This window comes from Mirounga leonina, unplaced genomic scaffold, assembly GCF_011800145.1.
Source record: "Mirounga leonina isolate KUSES-001 unplaced genomic scaffold, KU_Mleo_1.0 Mir_126, whole genome shotgun sequence".
Lineage (NCBI taxonomy): Eukaryota > Metazoa > Chordata > Mammalia > Carnivora > Phocidae > Mirounga > Mirounga leonina.
This window is the reverse complement of record NW_023270314.1, coordinates 31,440,283-31,464,612: the sequence shown is the minus strand read 5'-3', so window position 1 is coordinate 31,464,612 and position 24,330 is coordinate 31,440,283. Positions and strand designations below refer to the sequence as shown.

The following is a 24,330-nucleotide window of genomic DNA, read 5'->3' as shown; positions in this document are numbered from 1 at the left end:
GACCAGTACTGAGCCAGGAAGGAGGCAGTCTAGGAAAGATCAACAACAGCCAACAGTCATCATCTCAATGTGCTCTCCTCACCTCTCAACTCTTAGTGCCCAACTGTGTCTGTCTCCCTTTCAGGAATAGTCTGGAGCTGCTTCCTGCCCTGCCCCCTTTCTTCCAACTGTGCCTCCCTGGACTCTTCCATTGATGAGTTTTCAAAACTTAGAAAAAATAGAAGTGCTAGATATAAGGAATACAGGACGGTGGATTCCTCAGTCATTATCAGTGACTTCTTATCAGTCCTTTTCTTGTATTTGTGATTGACATTACATTTGCTCCAAGGAAGTTCCCTGGATAAGCAAAAGCAGGTTAACTGGGAGCAGATTGTTCATGTTCATTTGTCTCATGCATGTTACAAACAATCTTTTGGAGAATGTATCAGATGTGTTCGTATTTACAAAGAAGGATGATGATGTTCTCTATTTGCTTACTATGTAGCATTTTTCTTTCCTTCGCCCTGTTCTAGTTGACTTTGCTTCATCAGGCTCACCAGTGATCGGTACTTCTATGATACATAAAATACTTGTTTCATAGTGGAATTTGGGGTCTTTATGAAAATGAACATGTTTTAAGTATGAATTGGGTAAGAGGTTTAAGCTTAAAGCCTCCGGTATTTAAAATCAGAAATTAAGGTTAGGATGAAGCTGCAAAGTGGTTCAATTAGCAATAATTGCGCCTCCGATAACCAATTTCTGTCTTTGTTCAGGAAATATTATGGAGAAAAGATTGGAATCTACTTTGCTTGGCTGGGCTACTATACTCAGATGCTCTTGCTGGCTGCGGTAGTCGGAGTGGCTTGCTTTCTCTATGGATATTTTAATCAGAATAACTGTACATGGAGGTAAGTTCTGTTTATTCCTTGTTACTGTGATGAAAAGTTGGTTAGACATAAAATTATTTTCAGGGTCTTAGACTGTTTTAGTAAAGGAAGACTCATCACAGAACACTTACTGCTTTGGATGATATATCCCTTTTGTCCTGAGTATAATAACTAAGTGGAAAAAAAATTTTTTTAGATAATGCGGCCCAGTTTCTGACAAGAATATTACCCTTAGGAAACACTCCAATTTTTAAAGACAATACTTTGAAAAAGAAAGGCGGTGTGGAGGGAGGATTTTCCTTGAACTTCTGCTCCCCAGAGGAATGCTTCACTCAGCCCTACAGATTTGAGCCAAGAGCAGCTCTGATTTCTTCAAGGTTTCAAGGCAAAACTTGATAAAATTGGTGTCTTTATGCTTTTAGAAATGACTTTTTAATATATATTAGCAAACATGTTTAAAAATCCAAGTAAACAACACTTTTGTTTTTGTTTTACTTTTTAAAAAATTAGGCCTTACAGTGTTATGGGAAAAAAAAATAAGTGATAAACAATCGTTTGTGCTTGATGTTAGAATTAAAATACCAGCTGCACTGTCTAAAGGGAAAAAGCATAGATGCCAGAACACACTGAATTTCACCATCACTGTTCTGAATTGTGTTATTATTCCTCTGCTTTTGGTAGTCTCAACCTTTAGAAGGGATGCAACACTGAAGCAGGCATTTTCTTGTGTTCACCTGGCCTCTCTCCAGCTGTGACAGCCAGATCAAAATTTCTGGGCACCAGCAATGAGCTAGCTGATGACCAGATTTTTCTAGCCCCAAGCATATCAGCCTGGCTCCCGAGGCAGGAAGCTTACATGGCAGCTCTGATGTATAGGCATAATTATCCATTCTATTTAATGGAGAATTCTGAGCGTTTTGTACCCATTATGGCTTCTTAGCTAGAAAGCTGCAGATGGTCTTTGAAGTATTCTCCTCTCTTCACTGAAAATAAAGAGTTCAGGGCCAAAGGCTGAATGTTGATACATTTTGCCAAAATTTGTCTCTGGCTTCTCCATTGTTTTGTATACTGTTCCAACCAAAAACAAAACAAAAAAACAAAAACCAAAAAAACCAACATCTCAAATATACACTTTCAAAGTACAAAAGTAGCATTTTTATAAGGTTCTTGCATTGTGACTGTTCTCATTACAGGTCATTTTATACAAACACCCCAACAGTCACAGCACATGTTTCTACTATTTCACAAAGATTAGTTTACAGAAATCTGGGGGAGGGTCTTGGGGATATACTCCCTGTGCTCAGAACTATTGGGGCTTTAATTACTATTTAAATACATGCATTTAAATATTTTCAGTTAAGTTTATTACATGCTGAGTAGATTCACAGGAATAGAAAATGTATTTAAGGTATAAGGAATAATGGATGATCCCTCACCAGTTTAAGAAAGAACATTACTGTTACCTGGGAAATGCTTCCCTCAGTTGCATTCCCTCACTTTCCACTTTGGAAATAGAACTACACCAAATTTTTATTTTTTTTTATCATTCCTTTATATATACTATATATTCTTTATCAGATATATTTGTATCCCTACAAAATATATTTCATTTTGTGTGCTTTTGAAAATATGCATATGTAAGTGGAGGATACTATAGGTATTTCCGCTTCTATAAAAGCTTATGTTTAAAGCTTATGTCCCCCTTTAAACATAACAGCTTTATTGAGATATGATTCACATATCATAAAGTGCACCCTTTCAAAGTATACAGTTCAGTGGTTTTAAGTCAATTCAGAGTTGTGCAGCCATCACCACTGTCTAATTTTAAAACATTTTCATCACCCCAAAAAGAAACTTCATCCCCATTAGCAGTCACTTCCTAACCCCCCTTCTCTTAGCCCTTGCAACTATGAATCTACTGTCTGTCTCTGTGGATTTGCTTATTCTGGACATTTCATATAAGTGGAACCGTACAATCTGTGGCCTTTTGTGACTCTTCTTTGACTTAGCATAATCTTTTCAAGGTTTATTCATGTTGTAGCATATATCAGTACATCATTCCCCTTTGTGGTCAAATAAAATGACATTGTATGGATATACCACATTGTTTATCCATTCATCCATGTCAATTTAGGTTGTTTCTACTTTTTGGCTATTATTACTTATTCTGCTATGGACATTCATGTACAAGTTTTTGTGTGAACATATGTTTTCAGTTCACTTGAGAATATATCCTTCACAAAATGGAATTGCTGGAATACATGGTAACTCTTATGTTTAACATTTTGAGGAGCTGCCAGAGTATTTTTCAGAGTGACCGCACTATTGTACTTCCATAGTAGCAATTTATGAGGATTCCAATTTCTCCACATCCTCATCAACACTTGATATTGCTGGGTTTTACGAATACCTATGTATTAGTCATCCTGGTGGGTATGAAGTGGTATGTCAGTGTGGATTTGTTTGTATTTCCCTAATGCCTACTGATATTGAGCATCTTTTCATGTGCTTATTTGCCATTTGTATATCTTCTTTGGAGAACATCTGTTCAAATCCTTTGCCTCTCTTAATTGTGTTGTCTTTTTATTGTCTTTTTTAAACTGTTCTTTATCCTGGATAAAATCCTTTATCAAATATATTGCAAATATTTTCTCCCATTCTATGGATTGCCTTTTCACTTACTTGATGGTATCCTTTGAAGCACAACAGTTTTTAATTTTAATGAAGTCTAGTTTACCTAATTTTTTTCTTTTGTTTGTTTGTGCTTTTGGTATTGTATCTTAGAAAGCATTTTTATCCAGAGTCATAAAGATTTTATCAGTGTTTATCATCTAAAAGTTTTATAGATTTAGGTCTGTGATTCATTTTTTTACCAGGTATATATCCAGGGGCCCCAGCACCATTTTTTTTTTTTTTTTAAGATTTTATTTATTTATTTGACAGAGAGAGACACAGCGAGAGAGGGAACACAAGCAGGGGGAGTGGGAGAAGGAGAGGCAGGCTTCCCGCTGAGCAGGGTGCCCGATGCGGGGCTCGATCCCAGGACCCTGGGATCATGACCTGAGTCGAAGGCAGATGCTTAATGACTGAGCCACCCAGGTGCCACCCCACCCCCAGCACCATTTTTGAAAAGACTGTTCTTTCCCCATTTGATTGTCTTAGCACCATTGTCAAAAACCAATTGGCTAGAGGCGTAACAGTTTGTTTATGGACTCTCAATTGTTTTCCATTGATCTCTATGTCTGCCCTTTTTGCAAATACATACTATATTGATTACTGTAGCTTTGTTAATAAGTTTTGAAATTGAAAACTTCAAAACTTTTTCAAAATTGTTTTGGCCATTTTGGGTCCCTTACATTCCATGTTAATTTTAGGATTAGTTTGTCCATTTCTGAAAAAAAGCCAGAATTGCATTAAATCTCAGGTCAATATTAAGACTTCTGATCTATGAACATAGAATGTCTTTCCATTTATGTAGGTTGTCTTTAATTTCTATTAATAAACTATTTTGTAGTTCTTACTATTTTGTATTTAAGTTTCACACTTTTCTCAAATTTATTCTAAGTATTTTATTCTTTTTGATGCTATTATAAATGAAATTGCTTCCTTCATTTCATTTTTGGATTATTCATTGCTAGTGTATAGAAATATAATTGCTTTTTGTGTATTGATTTTGTGTCTTATAACCTTGAGGGGCCGGCTTATTAATTCTAATAGTTCTTTGGTACATTTCTTAGAATTTTAATATGCAGTGTCATGTCATCTCGAATAAAAAAAGTTTTACTTAACTCCTTTCCAGTCTGGAGGCTTTTAATTTATTTTCCTTGTGTGGTTCCCATGATTAGACTCTCCAGTACAATATTAATCTTAAGAGGGAAACATTTAGTCCTTCACCAGTAGGGATAACATTTGCTGTGGGTTTTTCATAATTGTTCTCTATCAAGTTAAGAAGTTCTCTTCTATTCTCAGTTTTTATTTGTTATTCTGTTAAAATGGCATATTACATGAATTGATTTTTGTATGTTGAACTATCCTTGCATTCCTGGATACATCCCACTGGATCATGATTCTTTCTATATGTTACTGGATTTGATTTGCTAGTATTTTGTTGAGGATTTTTACATTTGTATTCATAAGAAATAATGGTCTATAGTTTTTCTGTGACGTCTTGGTATGATTTTGGTATCAGTGTAACATTGGTATCATAGAATGAATTGGGAAGTGTTCCCACTTCTTTATTTTTAGAAGGGTTTGTGAAGCATTTGTGTCAGTTCTTTAAATGGTTGATAGAATTCACCAGTGAAGCCATCTGGGCCTAGGCATTTCTTCATGGGAATTAAAAAAAAAAAATTTTTTTTTTTAAATTACTAATTCAGTCTCTTTCCTTGCTATTGGTCCATTCAGATTTTCTATTTCTTCTTGAGTCGGCTTCAGTTATTTACTTCTTTCTAGGAATTTATTTCATCTAGATTACTTAATTTGTTAGCATATAATTATTCATAGTATTCCCTTATAATCCTTTTTATTTTTTTAACGTTAATAGCAACATCCCTCCTATCATTTCTGAATTTAATAATTTGAAACTTTTTTCTTTTTCCCAATTAGTCTAGCTAAAGATTTGTCTATTTTGTTGATCTTTTCAAAGAACTAACTTTTGTTTTGGCTGATTTTTCTGTTTGTCTATTCTCTATTTCATTTATTTTTGCCTTTTGCCTTTCATTTGAATGTTTAATTCATTTACATTTAATGTCATTTTTATTTTCTATCTGTTTTATGTCTTTTCCCCCCATTCCTCTATTACTTTTTTTGTGTAAAATAGATGTTTTCTATACCATTTTAATTCCAGTTTGTTGTTTCTTACTCTTTTGTTGTTGTTGTTATTTTCTTAAGTGGTTGCCCTGGAGATTGTAATTAATATCTTGTTGTAAAGCAATTTCATTCAGTTTTAATGCCAACTTAATTTCAGTGGTATGCAGAAAGTTTACTTCAGTATAAGTCTTTTCCTTTTGTGCTATTATTCTCATACAAATTACATCTTTATGCATTATAAGCCCATCAACACCGTTTTATAATTATTGTTTTATGCAGTTATCTTTTACATCAGATAGAAGAAAATAAGTAAATGCAAATATATATTTGTAATGTGTTATTTACCTGTGTAGTTACCTCTACCAAGTGCTCTTCATTTCTTCAGGTGAGTTTGAGTTACTGTCTAGTGTCCTTTCATTTAAGCCTGGAGGACTTTCCTTAGTAGTTCTTGTGGAGCAGGTCAGCTAGCAACATGTTCTTTCAGGTTTTGTTTATCTAGGAATGTCTTAATTTCTCCTTCATTTTTTTTTTTGAAGAATAGTTTTGCTGGATATAGAATACTTGATTGACCATCTTTTTCTTTCAGCACTTGGAGTATACCATCCCATTGCCTTCTGGTCTCTATGGTTTCTGATAAGTCAACTGGTTATCTTACTGAGGAGTCTTTGTACATGCTGAGTCACTTTTCTCTTTCTGCTGTCAAAATTCTCTTTGTTCTTGTCTTTGGACACTTCAAGTCTGAAGTGCCTATGTTTGGATATCTTTGAGTTTATCCTACTTGGAGTTTGTTGAGCTTCCTGGGTGTACAAATTAATGTTTTCATCAAATTTGGGAACTTTTCAGTTGTTATTTCTTCAGATATTCTTTCTGCCCACTTCTTTTTTTTCCCCTTCCTCCTGGGACTCCTATTATGTGCATATTGGTATTGTTGATGGTGTCCCACCTCCCTCTGAGGCTGTGTTCATTTTTCTTCATTACTTTTTCTTTCTGCTCCTCAGACTGAATAATCTCAGTAGACCTAGTTTTAAATTAGCGGATTTTTTTCCCCCCTGCTGGTCATCTGCAGAGGAACCTCTCAGTGAACTTTTCATTTTAATTATACTTTTGTATCTCTAGAATTTCTACTTAGTTCTTTTAACAATTTTTTATATTGATATTCTCTGCATGGTGAGATGTTCACATAGTTTAATTCTTTAGGCAGAGTTCCTATCAGGTCCTCAACCTATGTTTAATTGCTTATTTAAGTTTTTGTCTAGTCAGTCCAATATCTGGGTTTCCTCAAGGACCAGTTTCTATTGACTGCTTTTTTGCGCCTGTGTTATGACCAAAATTTTCTGTTTCTTTGTGTATCTTGTAATTTTCTGTTGAGAACTGGGCATTTTAAATATTAAAATGTGGCAGATCTAGAAATCCTATTTCCCCTCTTCAGAGATGTGGCTTCTGTTGTCATCACTGCTGCTGTTCATTCAGTTACTTTCCTGAACAAATTCTGTAAAGTCTTTATTTTTTGTTGCATGTGACCATGAAGCCTGTGTTCAATAAGCTTAGTTGTCAGCTAATGAATGGACAGTGATTTCTTTAAATGCTGGGAACCAGTCATTCTTGGAGCCTTTGCCAAGTTGCTCTGTGTGTGTCTATGGGGAATGCCTTCAGCACTTTAGCAGGCAGTTTGCAGATCTTCTTGCGCCTTTACTCCCCACTTATGCAGAACCTCAAAGCCAGCCAGAGATGGGGGATTAAAGTTTCCTCAGGCCCTTACTGGCCACGTGCACTGTCTTACACATGCACATGGCCTTCTACAATCCTAGGAATTAATTGGAGCTTTTTAAAGCCTCCTATAGGTATCTCATTCCCCAATGTTTCCTTTTAAGTTTTTTGATCAGCATCTTGTTAGCCCCTCCTGGTATTGCCACCTCGGGCAGTTGTAATGTAATACTAATACTTTCAACAGACACTCTGGGGATAGTATTGTTTGCACAGTATGTATGAGCTCTGATACGGGTGAAAAATAACAAATCCTGTTAATGGAGCTTTTCCAGGGAGCTTCCAGACTAGTCAAATAGTGACAGTTCTCTGGGGATGGGTTTTTTGGTAGCTTCAAATCACTTCTGCCTCCTTCAGTGGCTGCTAGGCTACCATGGTTATGGGGCTGTTGTCTTTTAACCCCACCATTAGGCTAAGGATATGGGGATGGGGATAGGTCAAAGTAAAATGTCACAAAGCTCACTATCTTTATGGAGATTTAGCTATTTTTACTTCTCAGACTACTGTAAGCCCTTGTTTCATTTCTAGAGTTCTGCAGAGGTTACTTTTTACAAATTTTGCCAGTGTTCTCATTGCTTTTATGGAGGAGCAGATTTTCCAAGATCTTTACTCAGCTATTCTAGAAGTGTTTTCCCTGCCAGTTTGTTTTTAACTGAGTTATTTGCAAGGCTAACGAATTCTACAACTCCAGTGCCATTCACATAAGGAGTCCATCTGAGAAGCTTCCCCCAGAGGGAGCAGTCTGCACCCTCTTGTAAGTTTGCTTTTTTCTTATTAATTTATTAACTTGTAGAAGGTCTTTAAATATTCTAGTGAATAGTCCTTTGTCATTTTCATGTGTTGCAAAACTTTTACCTGTTTGTGGCTATTTTTTCTTCTCCCCCTTTATGGTCTTTTAATGAAGTTCTCACTTTTATAAGATTTTTGAATTTATCAATATTTTCCTTTATGATTTATATTTTTTGTTTTCTCATTAGTGGAGTTTTTCCTTACCCCCAATGTTTTCTAGATATCCTCCTTTTTTTTTTTTTCTAACAAGTTCCTACTGCTGCATTCCCATTTTCTACCTGGAGTTGATTTGTATGTGATAGGCTTTAAGGAGTTCAGTTTCACATTTTTCTATATTGGATATTCGATTGCAGCAAATGTCACTTCTCACTTTACTGGTTTGCTGGACCAGCCCTGTCCTAAGTCAGTTTCTGTCTATGCAGAGGTCTCTTCATAAACTCTGTTTTTTCTTGCTCAGTTCTTCTTAACCTATGGCAATAACACCTTGTTCTTTAGGAATGTCTTGAATGGTCTGAGCCTTTTGCTCTTCTATTGAATTTATGGCTCAAATGAAGGAGAAATAACACCTTCAGATGTTGATTCTTCCAAATTATGAACATGATAATGTATCCATTTATATAGATCTTCTTAACTCTTTCAGAACAGTTTTATCATTTCCTCTCTAAATCTTATACATCTGGAATTTGATTTATTCCTAGGCTCTTTATATTTCTTAAGCTATGGAAAAATGGTATTAAAAAAATTAGTTTTTAATTGTTGCAGATCTATAGGGGTGTAATTCCTTTTTCTGAACCCTGTGTATATTTTGTATATGGATTCTGTGTCCAGCATCCTATACTTGTTTTTCTTGACTTACTGTGCCAGCAAGTTGCAGATCTATAGGGGTGTAATTCCTTTTTCTGAACGCTATGTATATTTTATATACGGATTCTGTGTCCAGCATCCTATATTTGTTTTTCTTGACTTACTGTGCCGGCAAGGCCCTCTAACTGAAAAGAAGTAGTGATAACAGGATGCTTTACCCTGATCTAAAGGAAATAGTTCAGCATTTTACCATTAAGTATAATGTTTGTTTGTTTTTTTTTATAGGTTTTATGTAGCAAGCCTTTGTTAGGTTAATGAAGTTCAATTCCTTTCCTAGTTTTATAAGAATTTAGTTTTATTTTCTTATCACAAATGGATGTTTGATTTTTATCATGCTGCTAGAAAGGAAGTCCTAATCATTAAAATTTTTAAAATTTTATTTTTCTATTTCCTATAGCAAAGAAGTTTGTCATCCTGATATTGGTGGCAAGATCATCATGTGTCCTCAGTGTGATCAACATTGTTCATTCTGGAATCTTAATATTACTTGCGAGTCCTCAAAGGTAATTTTTGTTACTCTAAGTATTTGCAAATAATGGAAGATTTTTTTTTCTTCTAATAATTTTAGCACAGCCTGGAATTATTTTTTTTTCTGTGAAATTCAGAAAAGGTAATTTTCAAATAAGCCTCCAGATATTCTGAAAGATAGACATGGAATGTATGTGTTTATTCCTCTTTTACAAACAGGAAATTGAGATGAAAAGCCTTATCTAAAATCTTCAGGTGGGTCAGTGAGGAACTGCAGAATTGAACTATTGTATTATTTGAAGTAATCAAAGCAGAAATTTCAAAACCAGCTTATCTCATGAATACTGTTTAATAGGTTTACTTATTTTCCTTAATTCAAGTGAGTAGAAACCTGATATTTGTACTTGTATTTTTCCACTTCCAAGGTGTGCTGAAACTATGCTACGTTTTTTTAAAAACCCTGATCATCAGATTTAGGCTCTGTCTATGACTATGCATAAGAAAGTCTTTGTATATAAATGATAACAGATACTCACTTTGTCCCAAAACATTCCCACAAAACACACCTGGTTCCCTTAAACATGCTGAAGATCTTGAGCTATATGACTTGTTAAAATCCAGGACCTTCAGGACAAGTATTGAGACTAGAGGTAGCTTACTGAAAGGCATTCCACAAACTCTAGCTGCAGAGAAAGATGGTCATCTTGCTTTGGAGAATTTTCCTGACAACTTTGACCTACTGTTCTCCCATGTTGTGATCTTTTCTCTATCCCCTTGTTCCACCGTGAAAACTTAGGAATCTTAAATGACTTCAGAATATTCCAGCCTACTCCATCAGAGTCTTACTTAAACCAAATACATTCCTATTACAATGTCACTTAAAATTTATATTTTGAAAGATTCTTGACCTTTTGACACAACAACCCTGTGAGGTAGGCAGAACAGGTACTACCTCCATTTTACAGATTAAAACACTGAGGGTCTGAGAGATTAAATAATTACCTCAAGGTCACCCACCTAGTAACTGACAAAGCCAGAAATTGGGAGCACATCTGCCTTTCTTGCCATTACTGTGTTCCTCACCAGCTGACAATAGTAGCAGCCACTTCACTCACAAATTGAGCACTGTGTTTGAAAAACGTTCCGCTACTTAATTAAGATGATTGCAGGGTATTGTCGACACATGGAGTTTTACTCTTAATTTATGAATTAAAGTAGATTTCTTTGCCTGTCCCCCAGAAATGAACACAAATTCTAGACTTTAAAAATCTGTCATAAATCACATAAAGTAAAAGACTTGAAGCTCGCAGGAGGGATGCTGCCTTCCAGCGATGTTGACTCATAAAGGTCACTAGTTAGCACATATCCCTGGACACTGGGTCTAAGGCAAATGCCAGTGATAATGCCAGAGCCAAACTATACTCCACAAAGTACAATTGGAAATTTCATTTTCTTTAAGAAATTCTCTTTCAAAACACCACGCCCCCATCTCTTCTCTCAGTTCTTTTCCACCGACCCATCCCTAAACACGTGACTTTCAAATATGTCCCTGTGTATATTTTTTTTTCATTGTTTTGGAAAAAATGAATCTTTTATTCTATCCTAATTTCCTAAAGAATCCTTTGAATCTTGTTAGGGTGATTTATTCTTTCATATGCCTCCTTCCCTTTGTAAAAGAATTACATTTTAAAAATTTTAAAGAGGAGAAAAAGAAAGCAGCTTTCCATGTCTTTCTGTTGGTTAATTCAATCATTTCTTTATTCATACATTTATATATTCGTTTCTGCCTCTTTCTTTTGGAAAGAGAGTATTCAATAATGGACATGAGTGCTAAAAGGGTTAATAAATTAGAAATAGAAAATTGTGATCAAGGAAGTGAGGGAACAGTTATAGAGATAATCAGGATTAATGTTGTTTTTGTGATTGAGCATTAAATAAGGTTCTTAGCTTTTTGGCTGGCAAGATAAAAGGGAAATGTGGTAACTTAAAATATTTTGTTCTCAGAAATACATTGTTATAAAATTTTGATTTTGTTCCTTTGCAGGAAGAAACACAACAAATGGTCACTTTTCTAGATTTTCAGTGGTTCCTCTGCTTTAAAACATCATGCCCTGCATATGCAGCCATCTTTTTTCTTTCCTGTTCTATGTGATTAAAGCAGGATGCTGACTGGGGCTGTTCTTAACACAACTGTGTTTCCCTGTCTGCCCTCCTGGCAAGCAAACTAAGCTGAGCTTTTTACCAAGAAAGCCCCTTGCTTACCTTCTCCCCTGATTCCTGCTTATGGGATATATAGAGAAGCCAGCCATCTTGTTCTTTCTGCTGAGTCCTCGATCCTCACAAATGTGGCAAAAATGGTAACTTCATCCAGGCCACCTAACTCCATCTCGTAGGAGTGCAAAGCACATCCCTTATCTTGAGCCAGGCAACAGGGTTGATCTTGGCATTAGTGGTAAACCTGCTTTTTCTTGCTACTCCTATTTTTTTTTTTTTTTCTTTCACATTGACATAAGCATCCACTGGCTTTTTCTCAACATGGTAGGGCAAAGAATTCATGGGTAGGGTTTTTTCTTTCTGGAGTAGGTACTCAGAGGTATCAGGGCAAGTAGGGAGGTATCAGCTAGAGGCTTACAGTGATTCCTAGGAGTAGCATTGGACAGAATCTTCAGTAATACCATTATAATGCATGGAACATTTATTTACTGTTCTGCATAAGACTTTACTTACAGTAATTTTCACTGAGGGATAAGGCATAACATTAAATGAGAGCTTTGGTTCCATAAGAGTCAAAGCTGAAAGATTTGAAATATTAGTCCATGGAATGCCAAGACTAGAGGAATAGGTGGGTGCAGTGTTCCCCAGAGTGGCCACTCACTTCTTAATTCTGTCTTCCTTAAGTGATTTTTGAGAGGAATAGTTGGGTAACAGTTTGGGATTGTGCTTTCTGATCAGGTTCAGATAGAGGATTGAGGGACATCTGTATGCTTTGGAAAACACACGTACAAGACGATGGTTAAGTGGATATTCTTTTATGAAAATAACATTTTCACATAGATGAAAGTTTACCAACTTTATATCAGTTTATAAAGGGCAACCAAAAAAGTTACTTAAAGAGTTTTCCTTAGAAGCGACTTTGAATTTTCTTTAGCAATTGAAAAGTTTGGGTTGTTGTTTTTTTTTTTTTTTAAATCCTATAGCTACTTTTTGTATGCTGTCTTCTTTATTCTTCATATGATCTGTATGATCTTTCATAAAGTTGATATTCTACATGTTTGCCTACTTTTTCCAGTACCTTCAAACTTCATAGATTTTTTAGGATATGTAAAAATGCTCACTAGTGAAAAATTAGTAACTAATTGAAAGATTTTCCAGGAATCCCGAAAGGGAGATAGGTTATTTATATACTAGCAAAAAAAAAAAAAAAAAAAAAAAAAAAAGAAATTTAGCAGAACTAGTGAATAAAGCCTTCTTTGTACAGGTATATCATCTATTCATTCATGGTTGCACCCATTGTAATGTCAGCAACAGTCCCTGTGCCTCCTTAATCTCATGGAAGCCTCCGTCATTGATGGTAGAAAAGCCATCATTGGGTTTGGGGAAACACCTCTCCTTGGGCAGAGCCATCTCAGAATAAACCGCAGCCTTGTGCTCTTCTTAGCAAGAAAAGCAAGAACTCAGTAACTTATCATCTGACCAGGATGAGGTGATGATAAGATGCAAATTGTAAATCCAGAAGTTGCTTAGAGTTCCTTGTATTTGTAGAGCTGTACACTTCAAGTTCACTAAGACAGCTTGTAAGAAGAGGCCATCATTCAAAAGTCTGATACTTTAAACTGAATGGAATCTTAATAGCTATGCCAATTTCTTTATCACAATATGGAAAATGCACTGTGGTAAATACAGCAAAGGCTCTTTGCTTTCAAAACAACAAGAAATCCCATCTGCAAGTATGTAGTAGATATGGTGATTGTTAAACTAGGTATCAGGTTTAAAAGAAATTCAGACTGTAGAATACACAAAGCATTGCATATTTGCTGAATGCTAGTGAGTAGAAAACATGATTCAGTTATATGTCATTATTGTATTTTCCAGAAACTGTGCATCTTTGATAGTTTTGGAACCCTAGTGTTTGCAGTATTTATGGGAATATGGGGTAAGTTACTTTCCTTTATTTTTTTGTTTACTTTTACGTCTTAACATTAAAAAAAAACAAAAACAAAAACCCTGAGAACATACAAGCAGCTAATTTAATACCATTTCACAATTTGATACGAGCTATCAAAGTAACCCACTTTTAGGACCTTGGATTGCCTAAACTTCAGCTCCCCTAGAACTCCATTTACAATCCTTAAGGCCATTGTACGAGTTACCGCATAAAAAAACTACTTCAAAATGTGGTTGCTTAAAACACACATTTAGTATTTGTCTTGTTCTCTGCATCATCTGGGAGGTCCTTCTCCAGTCATGTACTGGCTCAGCTGATGTGTGCAGTGAGCAAGCAGTTCTACTGGGGTAGATGGTCTGGCAGTTGCCAGGCTGGTTTGGTCTATGGGGCTCACTGTGCTGGCTTGTATTGCTCTACATGATGTCCCATCCTCCAGTGAGCTAGTCCAGGATTCTTCACATGGTGGCTTTAGACTTCCAAAGAGAAGCAAGAGAGGGCAAGCCCCAATGCACATTTTTTGAGTCTGCATTTGCCTCAAGTTTGTGAATGTCCCATCAGCCAAAACAGGTCATGGCCAAGCCAACAACAGTGTGAGGAGGTGGGAGGATTACCCAGGTGCTTGGATACAGGGAGGCATGGTTCATTGGGAGCCATTATTGTAACAGTCCCCACAGCTGTGATCCACCCTGACTTACGTGGGGTTGGGGTTCAGGGGAAGCAACACAGGAATTACAGGTGAGCTTTCTTCTTTATATTCTTTTATATGAGTGAGTATTTATTAAGTATGTGTTACTCTTATAATAGTAAATAATAATAAATTCTGTTTAATAAGTAGAATAGATATAGTCCTAAAGAATATAATTCTTACATAGATGCTTTAACACTATAGTTACATTGTTTACTTTGAATACCATCATTGTAATGAGGCAACTATTTCCTCTAAATGCAGATATTTAAATGTTCAATTAATGTAAGTGTTCTACCATAGAAGAAAAAAATTCCATTTTCAAAAAAAAAAAAATCCTTTCCAATTTTACTGTGTAAGTTAAGGGGGAAATAGAGCTCAGGTTATAGATAGTTGGGGGAAGAAAGTGACTCAAGTCTCTCATTCTTGAGAAGACAGCACATGAACTCATGCAGCTCACAGTGCTTTTTACATGTCCTTGAGATGTTTCTCTTCTGCACTGGTTGTGCCTATTAGAAGTCACCAGATAGATCACAGAACAGATGATCCAACTGTTCTGGACACTTTTTAGAGATTAGTTGCCACTCCTGGATAAAGCGAACTTTAAGATGGCCAAACTTATCTACAGAGTTACTGTCCTTCAGACATTTAGCTATGTTCTGGCTAGAGACCAAAACTAGCTAATATTTGACACATAGAAAAATAAAGATCAAATTTGTGGATTAAAATCCTCTGTACTCCTCTGTTGTAAACTATGTCATCCCCCCCACCTCCGCCAGTAAGAGCCCAGGTACTGAACACATGGGTGGTGCTCACTTTTACTTACTATCCTAACCTTTGTCTCAGCCCTGATTTGTAATGTAAAAAATTCTAACACATCTGTTGAACTCCATATACTAATGGATGTTGACAGGCCTAATTTAGAAATATATTTTTTTTAAGATTTTATTTATTCACTTTAGAGATAGAGAAAGAGCATGAGCAGGGGGAGGAGCAGAGGGAGAAGGAGAAGCAGATTCTGCAGTGTGCGGGGAACCCGATGCAGGGCTCAATCCCATGACCCTGAGGTCATGACCTGAGCTGAAATCAAGAGTCAGACACCACCCAGGCGCCCCGAAATACATTTTAAATAAAACAAAAATATAAATTAACTTTAGCACTGGAAAGACAAACCTCCCATTTCCTAGCTAACCTTGCTTTCTGTGATCATTAACTATACCATGTTTATAGAACTGACTTAAGCATATTGAGCTGATTTTATGTCATCAGATTTTAGAATGCAGAAAACATTTCAACATTGCCTGTGACATCATGTGTGTATCCTTAAGGATATGTACGTATGACGAAGTCTTTAAGTGTCTTATATTGCCTTTCCTGCTACATCTGCCTATGAGAACGACTGCTCTGAACCTTGTTACAGAAAATCAGAAATTGCAGAACCAAAGAGGCAGGAGGACCATGTGAAGTCTTTTATGTCACCACTATTCATTCATATTCCTGTAGCATCTCCTGTGTGCTCAGATCGATCAGAGTATTTTTACTATGTTTCTGCTCCCTAGGAATTATAAAAGTTGAGGGTCGAAAACCTTTTGTAATAAATGTAGTACAAATCATGAACTTATCTGAATAATGTCCACCCTTTTAGGCCCAGCCAGCCAACACATTCATACTGACTCAAGTCCTAAACACCAGCCCAAGGCTAAAGTGCCAGTTCTTGACATCCACTTCTCCTTACTGCTTTGTTACTTTGTACCTACTTACTGGATTCTCCCTGGCTCCAGGCTCTCGGCTGCATTTTTAATTTTCACCTTTGAGTTCTGGGCTGGGCCTAGTGGTTTCCAGAAAAACACCAGACACTTGGTTTATGGGGAGCTGGGGAATCAGGAATGCAGTACCCTAACCAACTACACTTGGAGATCAGGAAACAGCTGTTGCCAATTAGTTCCAGAACTATACTGCTCCTGCTGTATCCACATCAGCAAAATAATGCAGCTCCTGCAACCACCTCTGCCCCCACTCCACTCAGTTTCTGATTTAAGTGACACACACATGCACCCGATGGGCATTTTATAAAATCACACCGGGAACCCGAGCTGCAAGAGAGTCTGAAAAAAAAAAATGTTTTTTTTTTTTTTCAACCTAGTCTTTTAGTTGGGAAGTTGGAATAAAGGCTGAAAGATGGATGGACCATAAACTGTTTTTGAATTGTGGTAGTTATCTGTCTTTCTTAGTTTGCATTTACTAATTTTCCAGGAGTGATGAGTCAGAGTAGAAATAAGCTGGATGCTGGAATCAAGGTCAAATCCTGGTTCCGACGATTATTATATGCGTGACTACTGGTCAATAAAGACGCCTTAGCATTAGACACACACACATGCCTTCTGCCCATCATGTTATTACCTTTCCCATGGCTGTAGTCTGTTTTCACAAGTTGAATAAATTATCAACGTCATCTTTAAAAAAATTAACTTCTCTCAGGGCACCTGGGTGGCTCAGTCGGTTGAGCGTCTGCCTTCAGCTCAGGCCATGATCCCAGGGTCTTGGGAGAGAGCCCCACGTCGGGCTCCCTGCTCCGCGGGGAGCCTGCTTCTCCCTCTCCCTCTGCCTGCCTCTCTGCCTACTTGTGCTCTCTTTCTATCTCTCTGTCAAAATAAATAAATAAAATCTTTAAAAAAAAGTTAACTTCTCTCTTTTAAACATTAGTATCATCCTGTATGTTAGACTTTACTGACTGTATAAAAGTGTTTTGGGTAATTAGAACAATTAATAACTTGGTACAGATTTCTGAAACATCAGTCATCACTGATGAGCTACATGCTTCTGTTCTCTGTTAGTCACCTTGTTTTTGGAGTTTTGGAAGCGGCGCCAGGCGGAACTTGAGTACGAATGGGACACTGTTGAGTTACAGCAGGAAGAGCAACCCCGGCCAGAATATGAGGCACAGTGTACCCACGTGGTGATCAATGAGATTACTCAGGTAAAGAGAATGTTATGTAGATGCAATTTAGTCTGTTTATACAGTGGTTCTCAACCCTGGTGGCACATTGTAATCACCTGGGGACCTTGGAAAGTCTTGATGCCCGGGTCCCATCACTATATACTCTGGTGGTACTTCGTGGCCTGGCGTATATCCTGGGCACAGGGATTTTGTAAAGCTTCTCTGGTGATCTAATATGCAGCCAAGGTGAAGAAGTATTGCTTAGAACGGTGGACATAGGAGATAAATGTGACACCTTCTTTCATAATAAAGTAAAATCGGGAAAAAAATTAGACTCCAACATAAAATGTAGAAGAAAAGATGCATTGGTCTGTGTCCTTTCTTTCGTATTGATAAAAAATGCAAAATAGAAAAATTAGACTCTATGACATAGTTGTATAAGAAGGACACATTGGATTTTATAGTTGATCCTCAAATTTTCACATGCTTCACATTATTACAACCCCTTTTTCATCCTAGAGGAGCTGCCCTTTGTGTTGCTTTAAGCCTCGGTGACTGCCCCACCTTCTGGTTGGGATGCACACAAGATTGTGCAGCTGTTATCCAAAAGTTGGAGAAAGGATAGAGGAAGAAGGGAAACATTCGTTGAAATTCAACTATGTTTAGGGCTGTGCGAGGCATTTTATATAATTGGAAAGGTAAATTTGCTTCTGCTACTGCTGCTACAAAAATAAAAAAATAAAACTATTTCTCTCTCTCTCTCTTATGTATATATATTCCAAAGCCAGTGAAAGATAATTTTTGAATCATCTGCATTATTGCTCTTTTCCATCAACACAGAAAATCTAGAGCTGATTGTACTTGCAGTCATCAGCATAAGGACAGTCAATTCTGAATACGAATAATTCTTGGAAAGAAAATGCTTTTACCCAGAGCATCGGAAAAATGTCCCAAAGTATAGATTGTATAAATTGAATCACAGATTTATAGAATGCCAACACTAAAAGGAACTGGGGGGAGCAGTTCAACCTCCTCATTTTATAAATGGAAAAAAATGAGGTTCAGTTATCAACAGGAGGTGACATTTGTCTTTTACAATGTGACAAGCTTCAAATAATTCCCATTATGAATCGCTCTCACTGTTTACTATGGGAGATGATGAAGTCAAACCATGTGTTGTTGAAAGACTATACATCCAGAAATGAAAGCAGAAACTTAGATAAAATTAGATGTTGAAAACAACTTTTAAATACTGAAAAAAAAAGCTTATAATATTGGCAACATAGAAAAAGTACTGAAGAAAAGACAATTTAGTAACTTAAAATTGCCAATAAGTTAAATTTCCTTTGAAACACTGCTTGTTAAAAAATTGAAGATGAAGGGTCATTTTCCTTTTGTTGCTAATGCATCCTCCATTGGTTTAGAGAGCCTCGAGTGTGGTAATGAAGTGTGGGAATGAGACTGCCTGCAAATCCAAACACAGCAACTTAATAGCTGAATAATCTTCGACAAATGATTTAACTTCAGTATGCCATCGTTTCCTCAACTATAAAAATGGGAATAATAGAGTTGCTTCCTCACACGGTTGTGTAAAGGGTTAATTGAGTTAATGTGTAGAACCTGCTTAGAATAGTACCTGGCATAAAATAAATGTGTAAGTGTTTATAACTATTACTATGCTATAGTTGCTTGTATAATCCAGGTAAATCTTGAGAAGTATTGATCTCTTCTCTTAAAACTTAAATATATTCTTTTTTTTTTAATTTAAAGATTTTATTTATTTATTTTGACAGAGAGAGACACAGCGAGAGAGGGAACACAAGCAGGGAGTGGGAGAGGGAGAAGCAGGTTTCCCGCGGAGCAGGGAGCCCGATGCGGGGCTCGATCCCGGGACCTTGGGATCATGACCTGAGCCGAAGGCAGATGCTTAACAACTGAGCCACCCAGGCGCCCCAAAACTTATATTCTTATAGGCCATGGAAACTCTAAAAATTCATAGCTATACCAAATTAATATATAAAGCTCAACCAAGAAACACATAGTGGATACCTAGTATTTGCAGACACCCGTGGAACTTCCTGTCCTCTATGGGCTCTACGCCGTCCTTGCTGCCATGTCTAACATCTCAGACAAGCTCAGGAATGTGGCTCTACAGCTTAGCATTGTCAGATACCCAGGCTCCTGAGCTAAGGTCATGGCAGATAAACAGTTCATTATTCATGCTTGCATTTTCAGAAGACGTTAAAATGAGCACTGCAGATGCCTTGTTGTGCGTATGTTTGAAATTAACCAAAAAAAAAAAAAAAATTCAGTTATGAGGAAGGGGGCTATGTTTGAAAACTAATTTTTAAAAAAATTAAGCCTAGGATTTAGAGACCAATCAGGAGAAAAAAAATCATTTCACCAGAGTACTCCTTTGATTGACCAAACTTTTTTTTTTTTTTTTTTAAAGGAACAAGAGCGTGTACCCTTCACTACCTGGGGAAAATGTGTCCGTATAACCCTCTGTGCAAGTGCTGTCTTATTCTGGGTAAGTCTGTCACAGACTTTTTAATATCTAATTGTAAGTATCCAGGAAACTCAAGGCAAGCTGGAAACTCTGTGTCTCATAGAATTGTTTCCAGAGAACCTCTCGGCCACCACATGGAGCGGCTCTCAGTATCTATCCACTCGCGGTGGCTCTTCCAGTTCCTTTCACCTCATCTGTTTAAATTAGATGAGTGGGTCTGGATTTTACAGTTTCTGGTGAAGAAACCAAATGGGAGGCAACTAAAATACAATGTCTAGGAATAGCCTTAAAAAATAATAGGAACTATCAAAGAAAACATAAAAACTACTGAAAGATATAAAAGAAGACTGAAATGATTGTAGATAAAAAGATAATATTTCTAAAATAGGACTTATAAAATTAATTTTGGGTTTTATTATTAATAAAGTCATGTTAGTAATATAATAATTAGTAATATATTGAGAGTTTTATTGGCTCAAGAATAGCCAAATTAGAAAAGAGGATGTAAAGCCCAGATATGGGCCCTCATATCAATAATAATTTAATATATGAGAAGGGAGGCATTATAACTCAGTGGGATTATTTAATAAATGGCAGTGGAACACTTGTTAGCTCTTTGGGAAAAAAATAAAAATTAAAACCATACTTTGAATACATATTATAATTCCAGAAATATTCAAAAGGTAACACCACAAACCAGAAATAAATATTGATGAATATGCAATCTCTAGATTAAAAAAAAAACTTTCTAAACATAACAGCAGTGGAAGAAGTTTCAGAGGAAAATCTTTAAAGATTTCTACACATTAGTAGCATTCTAAGCTTAAACAAAACAAGATATTTTTGTTAACAACAAGGGCAAAGGGTTAATACCTTCAATACATAAGAAGTCCAGATCACTTGTAAGGTAACACCGAAGATCTCAAGAGCTAAGGAGGCAGAGAACAGGAACACCCTTTCACAAAAGAAAAAATACCCTGGTAAATGTCAGAGCTCAATACTAATTAAATCAGCGCCCATTTAAATGAGATACAATGTTTCACCTCTCAAGTGAGAAGGCTTAGTGTTTGTGAGGATGAAGTGCAGTGATCAGCTACTCTCCTACCTAGGCTTTGAGAATTTTAAGCTGCCCTGGACTTCTTAGAAAGCAGTTTGGTAGTAAGTTTCATGAGTCACAAATATTCATGTGCTTTAATCTACTAATTCAGCTTTTAAAAACCTTTAATAAGGAAGTATTTCAAAATGGTAAGAAAAGTCAGTAAAGATTTAGTCATATATTTATTACAAATATATACATTTATTTCTGTTATTTATTTGTATGCATTATTATATATAAAAATATCTCAGCCAAAATATCCTACTTCTAATCCTTCATACAGTAGAATATGGTATAGCAATAAGAAAGTATGTTCATGAAAATATTTTATGACATGTAAAAATGTTATGGTTATGATAGGCTTAAGGAAAGGATAAAATATGTAACATCATCTTTAATATGCAAACAGTGCATAATTCTGAAGGAATTATGCCTACATATAGATAGTACATAGATTTTTCTCTTTATTTTTTATTCTTTATTTTTATTAGTTAGGAGTCGTTTAGTTGTAGGTGCTGGAAAATCTCCAGTTGGTTTAAACAACAACAACAAAGTGAGGGTGGGTAGCATTTATTGGTTCCTGTAACTAAAAATCCCAGGTCTGAGGTATGGCTTCCATGAAGGATAGATAACTGCAGCCCAGATGACACCATGGTCTGTGTGTTTTGTTCTGCCTTCATTCTGTGTCCAGTGGTCTCCTGGCTTGGTCGTTGTAGGCACTACCTTGTCTCAAAATGGCTGCAGGATTCCAGATCTCACATCACATGCAAGCCAAGAGAGGTTTCTGTTAGCAGCTTCCTCTATTGACAGAGCAAGCTTCTCTTTCCCATAGATACTAGCAGATCTCTCCTCACATCCCACTGGCTCTTAGTAAATTATTTATCAGTCCTTGAATCAGTTGCTGAGGCCAAGAGGATGAGATACCTTTTTATCTCAAACCAATCAGGATATACCTGTAAAGCTGGGGGAACAGGGGGACAGTCCAGCTCAAACCATAGGACTGAAAATGAAGGAGAGGTTATTCCCCCAAAGCAAAATCTGGGTCTTCTTCTAAGACTGGGAACAGATCCAAGGCAGCAAAAGTAACCAGTGTCCACTATGGAGTAATTTCAAATGTTCTATGATCATATGTTAAAGTTATAATCAGAAAAGATTCATAAGGAAGTTGAGAATGAAAATCTTCTTCCCGGGAAGAAATACTGACCCTATCAAGTGCCCTGAAGAAGTATGGAAACATATTAAGTTTGTAAAAAAGCTCTGAAATGAGTTAGAAATCATTTCCTGACCCATGGAGGAGACAGTGCCATGTAGACTCTGAAGTCTCCACGTACCTCAGTTCTTTCAGTTACTAGTTGCTTAATTTGGGTCCGAGTCTTAATCTCTGTGGCTCTTTTTTCTGCTGTAAAAGATACTATACTACCTATCTCATAGGGCTGAGGTTGAGGATTTTAAAAATATGTGTGTGCTGAGGTGAAGAGTAAGCATTTAAAGAATCTCAACTATTATAATTACTTAGTAATTTAAAAAATTATTATGGAGATTTTTAAAAAAATATGTATGATTTAAATGGCCTATGTTTGTTGTGCTCAGAGAGGAAGGCTGGACATACCTTCTTGAATACATTTTTCTCTGCCTGGGCTAATTTTCACATGTACTCACGCACACAAACATGTCATTCCTTTCACAAGTATTAAGCCCTAACTGTGAAGGGAAGGAGATAATGAGGGAAATTAGAAGAGGAAATATCATGCCTTCTCTACACACTGATGGCTTTTTAAAAGTAAGAAAAGCATCTTGTTAACACTTCAGTCACCATATTCACAGCTACCATTTATATAGTACTTTTCATGTGCCTGGGCTTAATGTTCTAAGTGTTTTTACCTGGAGTAACTCATTAAATCCTCCCAACAAGCCTGTAAGTTATTTCCCAATAGGATCCCTCGCTATATGGGCAAAGAAATTGAAGCCCCAAAGGTTAAATAATTTGCACAAGGTCCTACAGCTTGAGGCAGAGCTGGGCTTCCAATGCAGGAACCTGGCTCCGGGGCCCCACCTGAAATCTCCCCACAGGTGGAAACCAGCCTGTTGCTGTAAACAACACGACATGATTTGCTTGGCCCTGAAATACACATTCTCGGTAGCTTTTCTCTCTGGTAGCAGTCATCACAAGCAGTCGGGCATATTGACTGCATGCTTTGGAGTAAGTCCAAGAAAGTAGATGTAGGGAAAACAGTTTAAAAAGGGTACCCTTCGGTGTGCATTACTCAGGGGCGGGAGAAAACCTGCCTAGCGAGGAAGTGACATCCTACCACCTACGTACAAACTGGGCTTCAGATGCGCCCCCCCCCCCTCCGCCACCCTCCCCTACTGACATGGGGTCTGTGCCGGCAAAAATACAACAGATTAGTGAAATGAATCTTGTGCACATGCAGGTATGAATCACTGCCCGTTTCAGATCTTAAGATCTAAGGGTGATCTTAAGATCTTAAGATCTAAGGGTGAGAAGTGTGTGAAGCTTTCATCAGCCGATAACTGCTGTCCTCTCCAAATTCCCTCCGGGCACGTCTGCAGCCTCCCTGGTCCTGTTCAGAATCTCACCTTGTGCAGGTGACTAAGATAGAAGCTAGCACTTACTGGTTCTACTGACCCTTGAACCAGTGCTAGGTTCTCTGTTGGAAGGAAACATGTCCCCTTAATGGATGATAACTAAGCAAAAACTTTAATGCATACCCTACAGAATGCCGTAATTGTAGGAAAGATGTTTTCACGAGTTCTGCTATTCTGCTTTTTCCTCATCTGAAGATACGTTCTTTTTTTTTTTTTTAATCTTTTTTAGAGCAGGTTAGGGTTTGCAGCCAAACTGCACAGAAAGTACAGGCTTCCCATGTACTCTTCCCTCCCTATGCAGTTTCTCCCATTGCTAACATTTTCCCTCAGTGGATACACTCTCTTCTGACCTCCATCATTCCTTTCCCTTTTTGAAATTTAACATGACCAATTTCCACCTGTCTCATGGCAGCTGTGTGAGTCCTGTCACTTCACACATGCACCTTGTCCATTCACACAGAGGGGTGCATTTTAAAATGTAAAAATACTACTCGTGAAGCTCATATTGCTGTGTTTATTGTGCTTCCAGATCCTATTGATCATTGCTTCCGTTATCGGGATCATTGTCTACAGGCTCTCAGTGTTCATTGTGTTTTCTACCAAACTTCCCGAGACCTTAAATGGGACAGACTCAATCCAGAAGTACCTGACTCCACAGACAGCCACGTCTATCACAGCTTCCCTCATCAGCTTTGTCATCATCATGATTCTGAACATCATATATGAAAAAGTAGCCATCATGATAACAAATTTTGGTAAGGTCCTATTAT

General features: G+C 37.0%; 1 protein-coding gene across 2 annotated transcripts in view; it reads left to right on the top strand.

Annotated features, from left to right (window-relative positions):
* ANO6 (anoctamin 6) overlaps nucleotides 1-24,330 on the top strand; it is a 184,740-nt gene that overhangs the window by 132,501 nt on the left and 27,909 nt on the right. For both annotated transcript variants that reach the window (XM_035002827.1, XM_035002826.1), the window contains 6 exons: nucleotides 753-887; nucleotides 9,490-9,595; nucleotides 13,653-13,713; nucleotides 17,245-17,387; nucleotides 19,801-19,878; nucleotides 24,090-24,315. In XM_035002827.1, coding sequence (XP_034858718.1) covers nucleotides 753-887; nucleotides 9,490-9,595; nucleotides 13,653-13,713; nucleotides 17,245-17,387; nucleotides 19,801-19,878; nucleotides 24,090-24,315 — 749 coding nt within the window. The remainder of the gene's footprint in view (nucleotides 1-752; nucleotides 888-9,489; nucleotides 9,596-13,652; nucleotides 13,714-17,244; nucleotides 17,388-19,800; nucleotides 19,879-24,089; nucleotides 24,316-24,330) is intronic.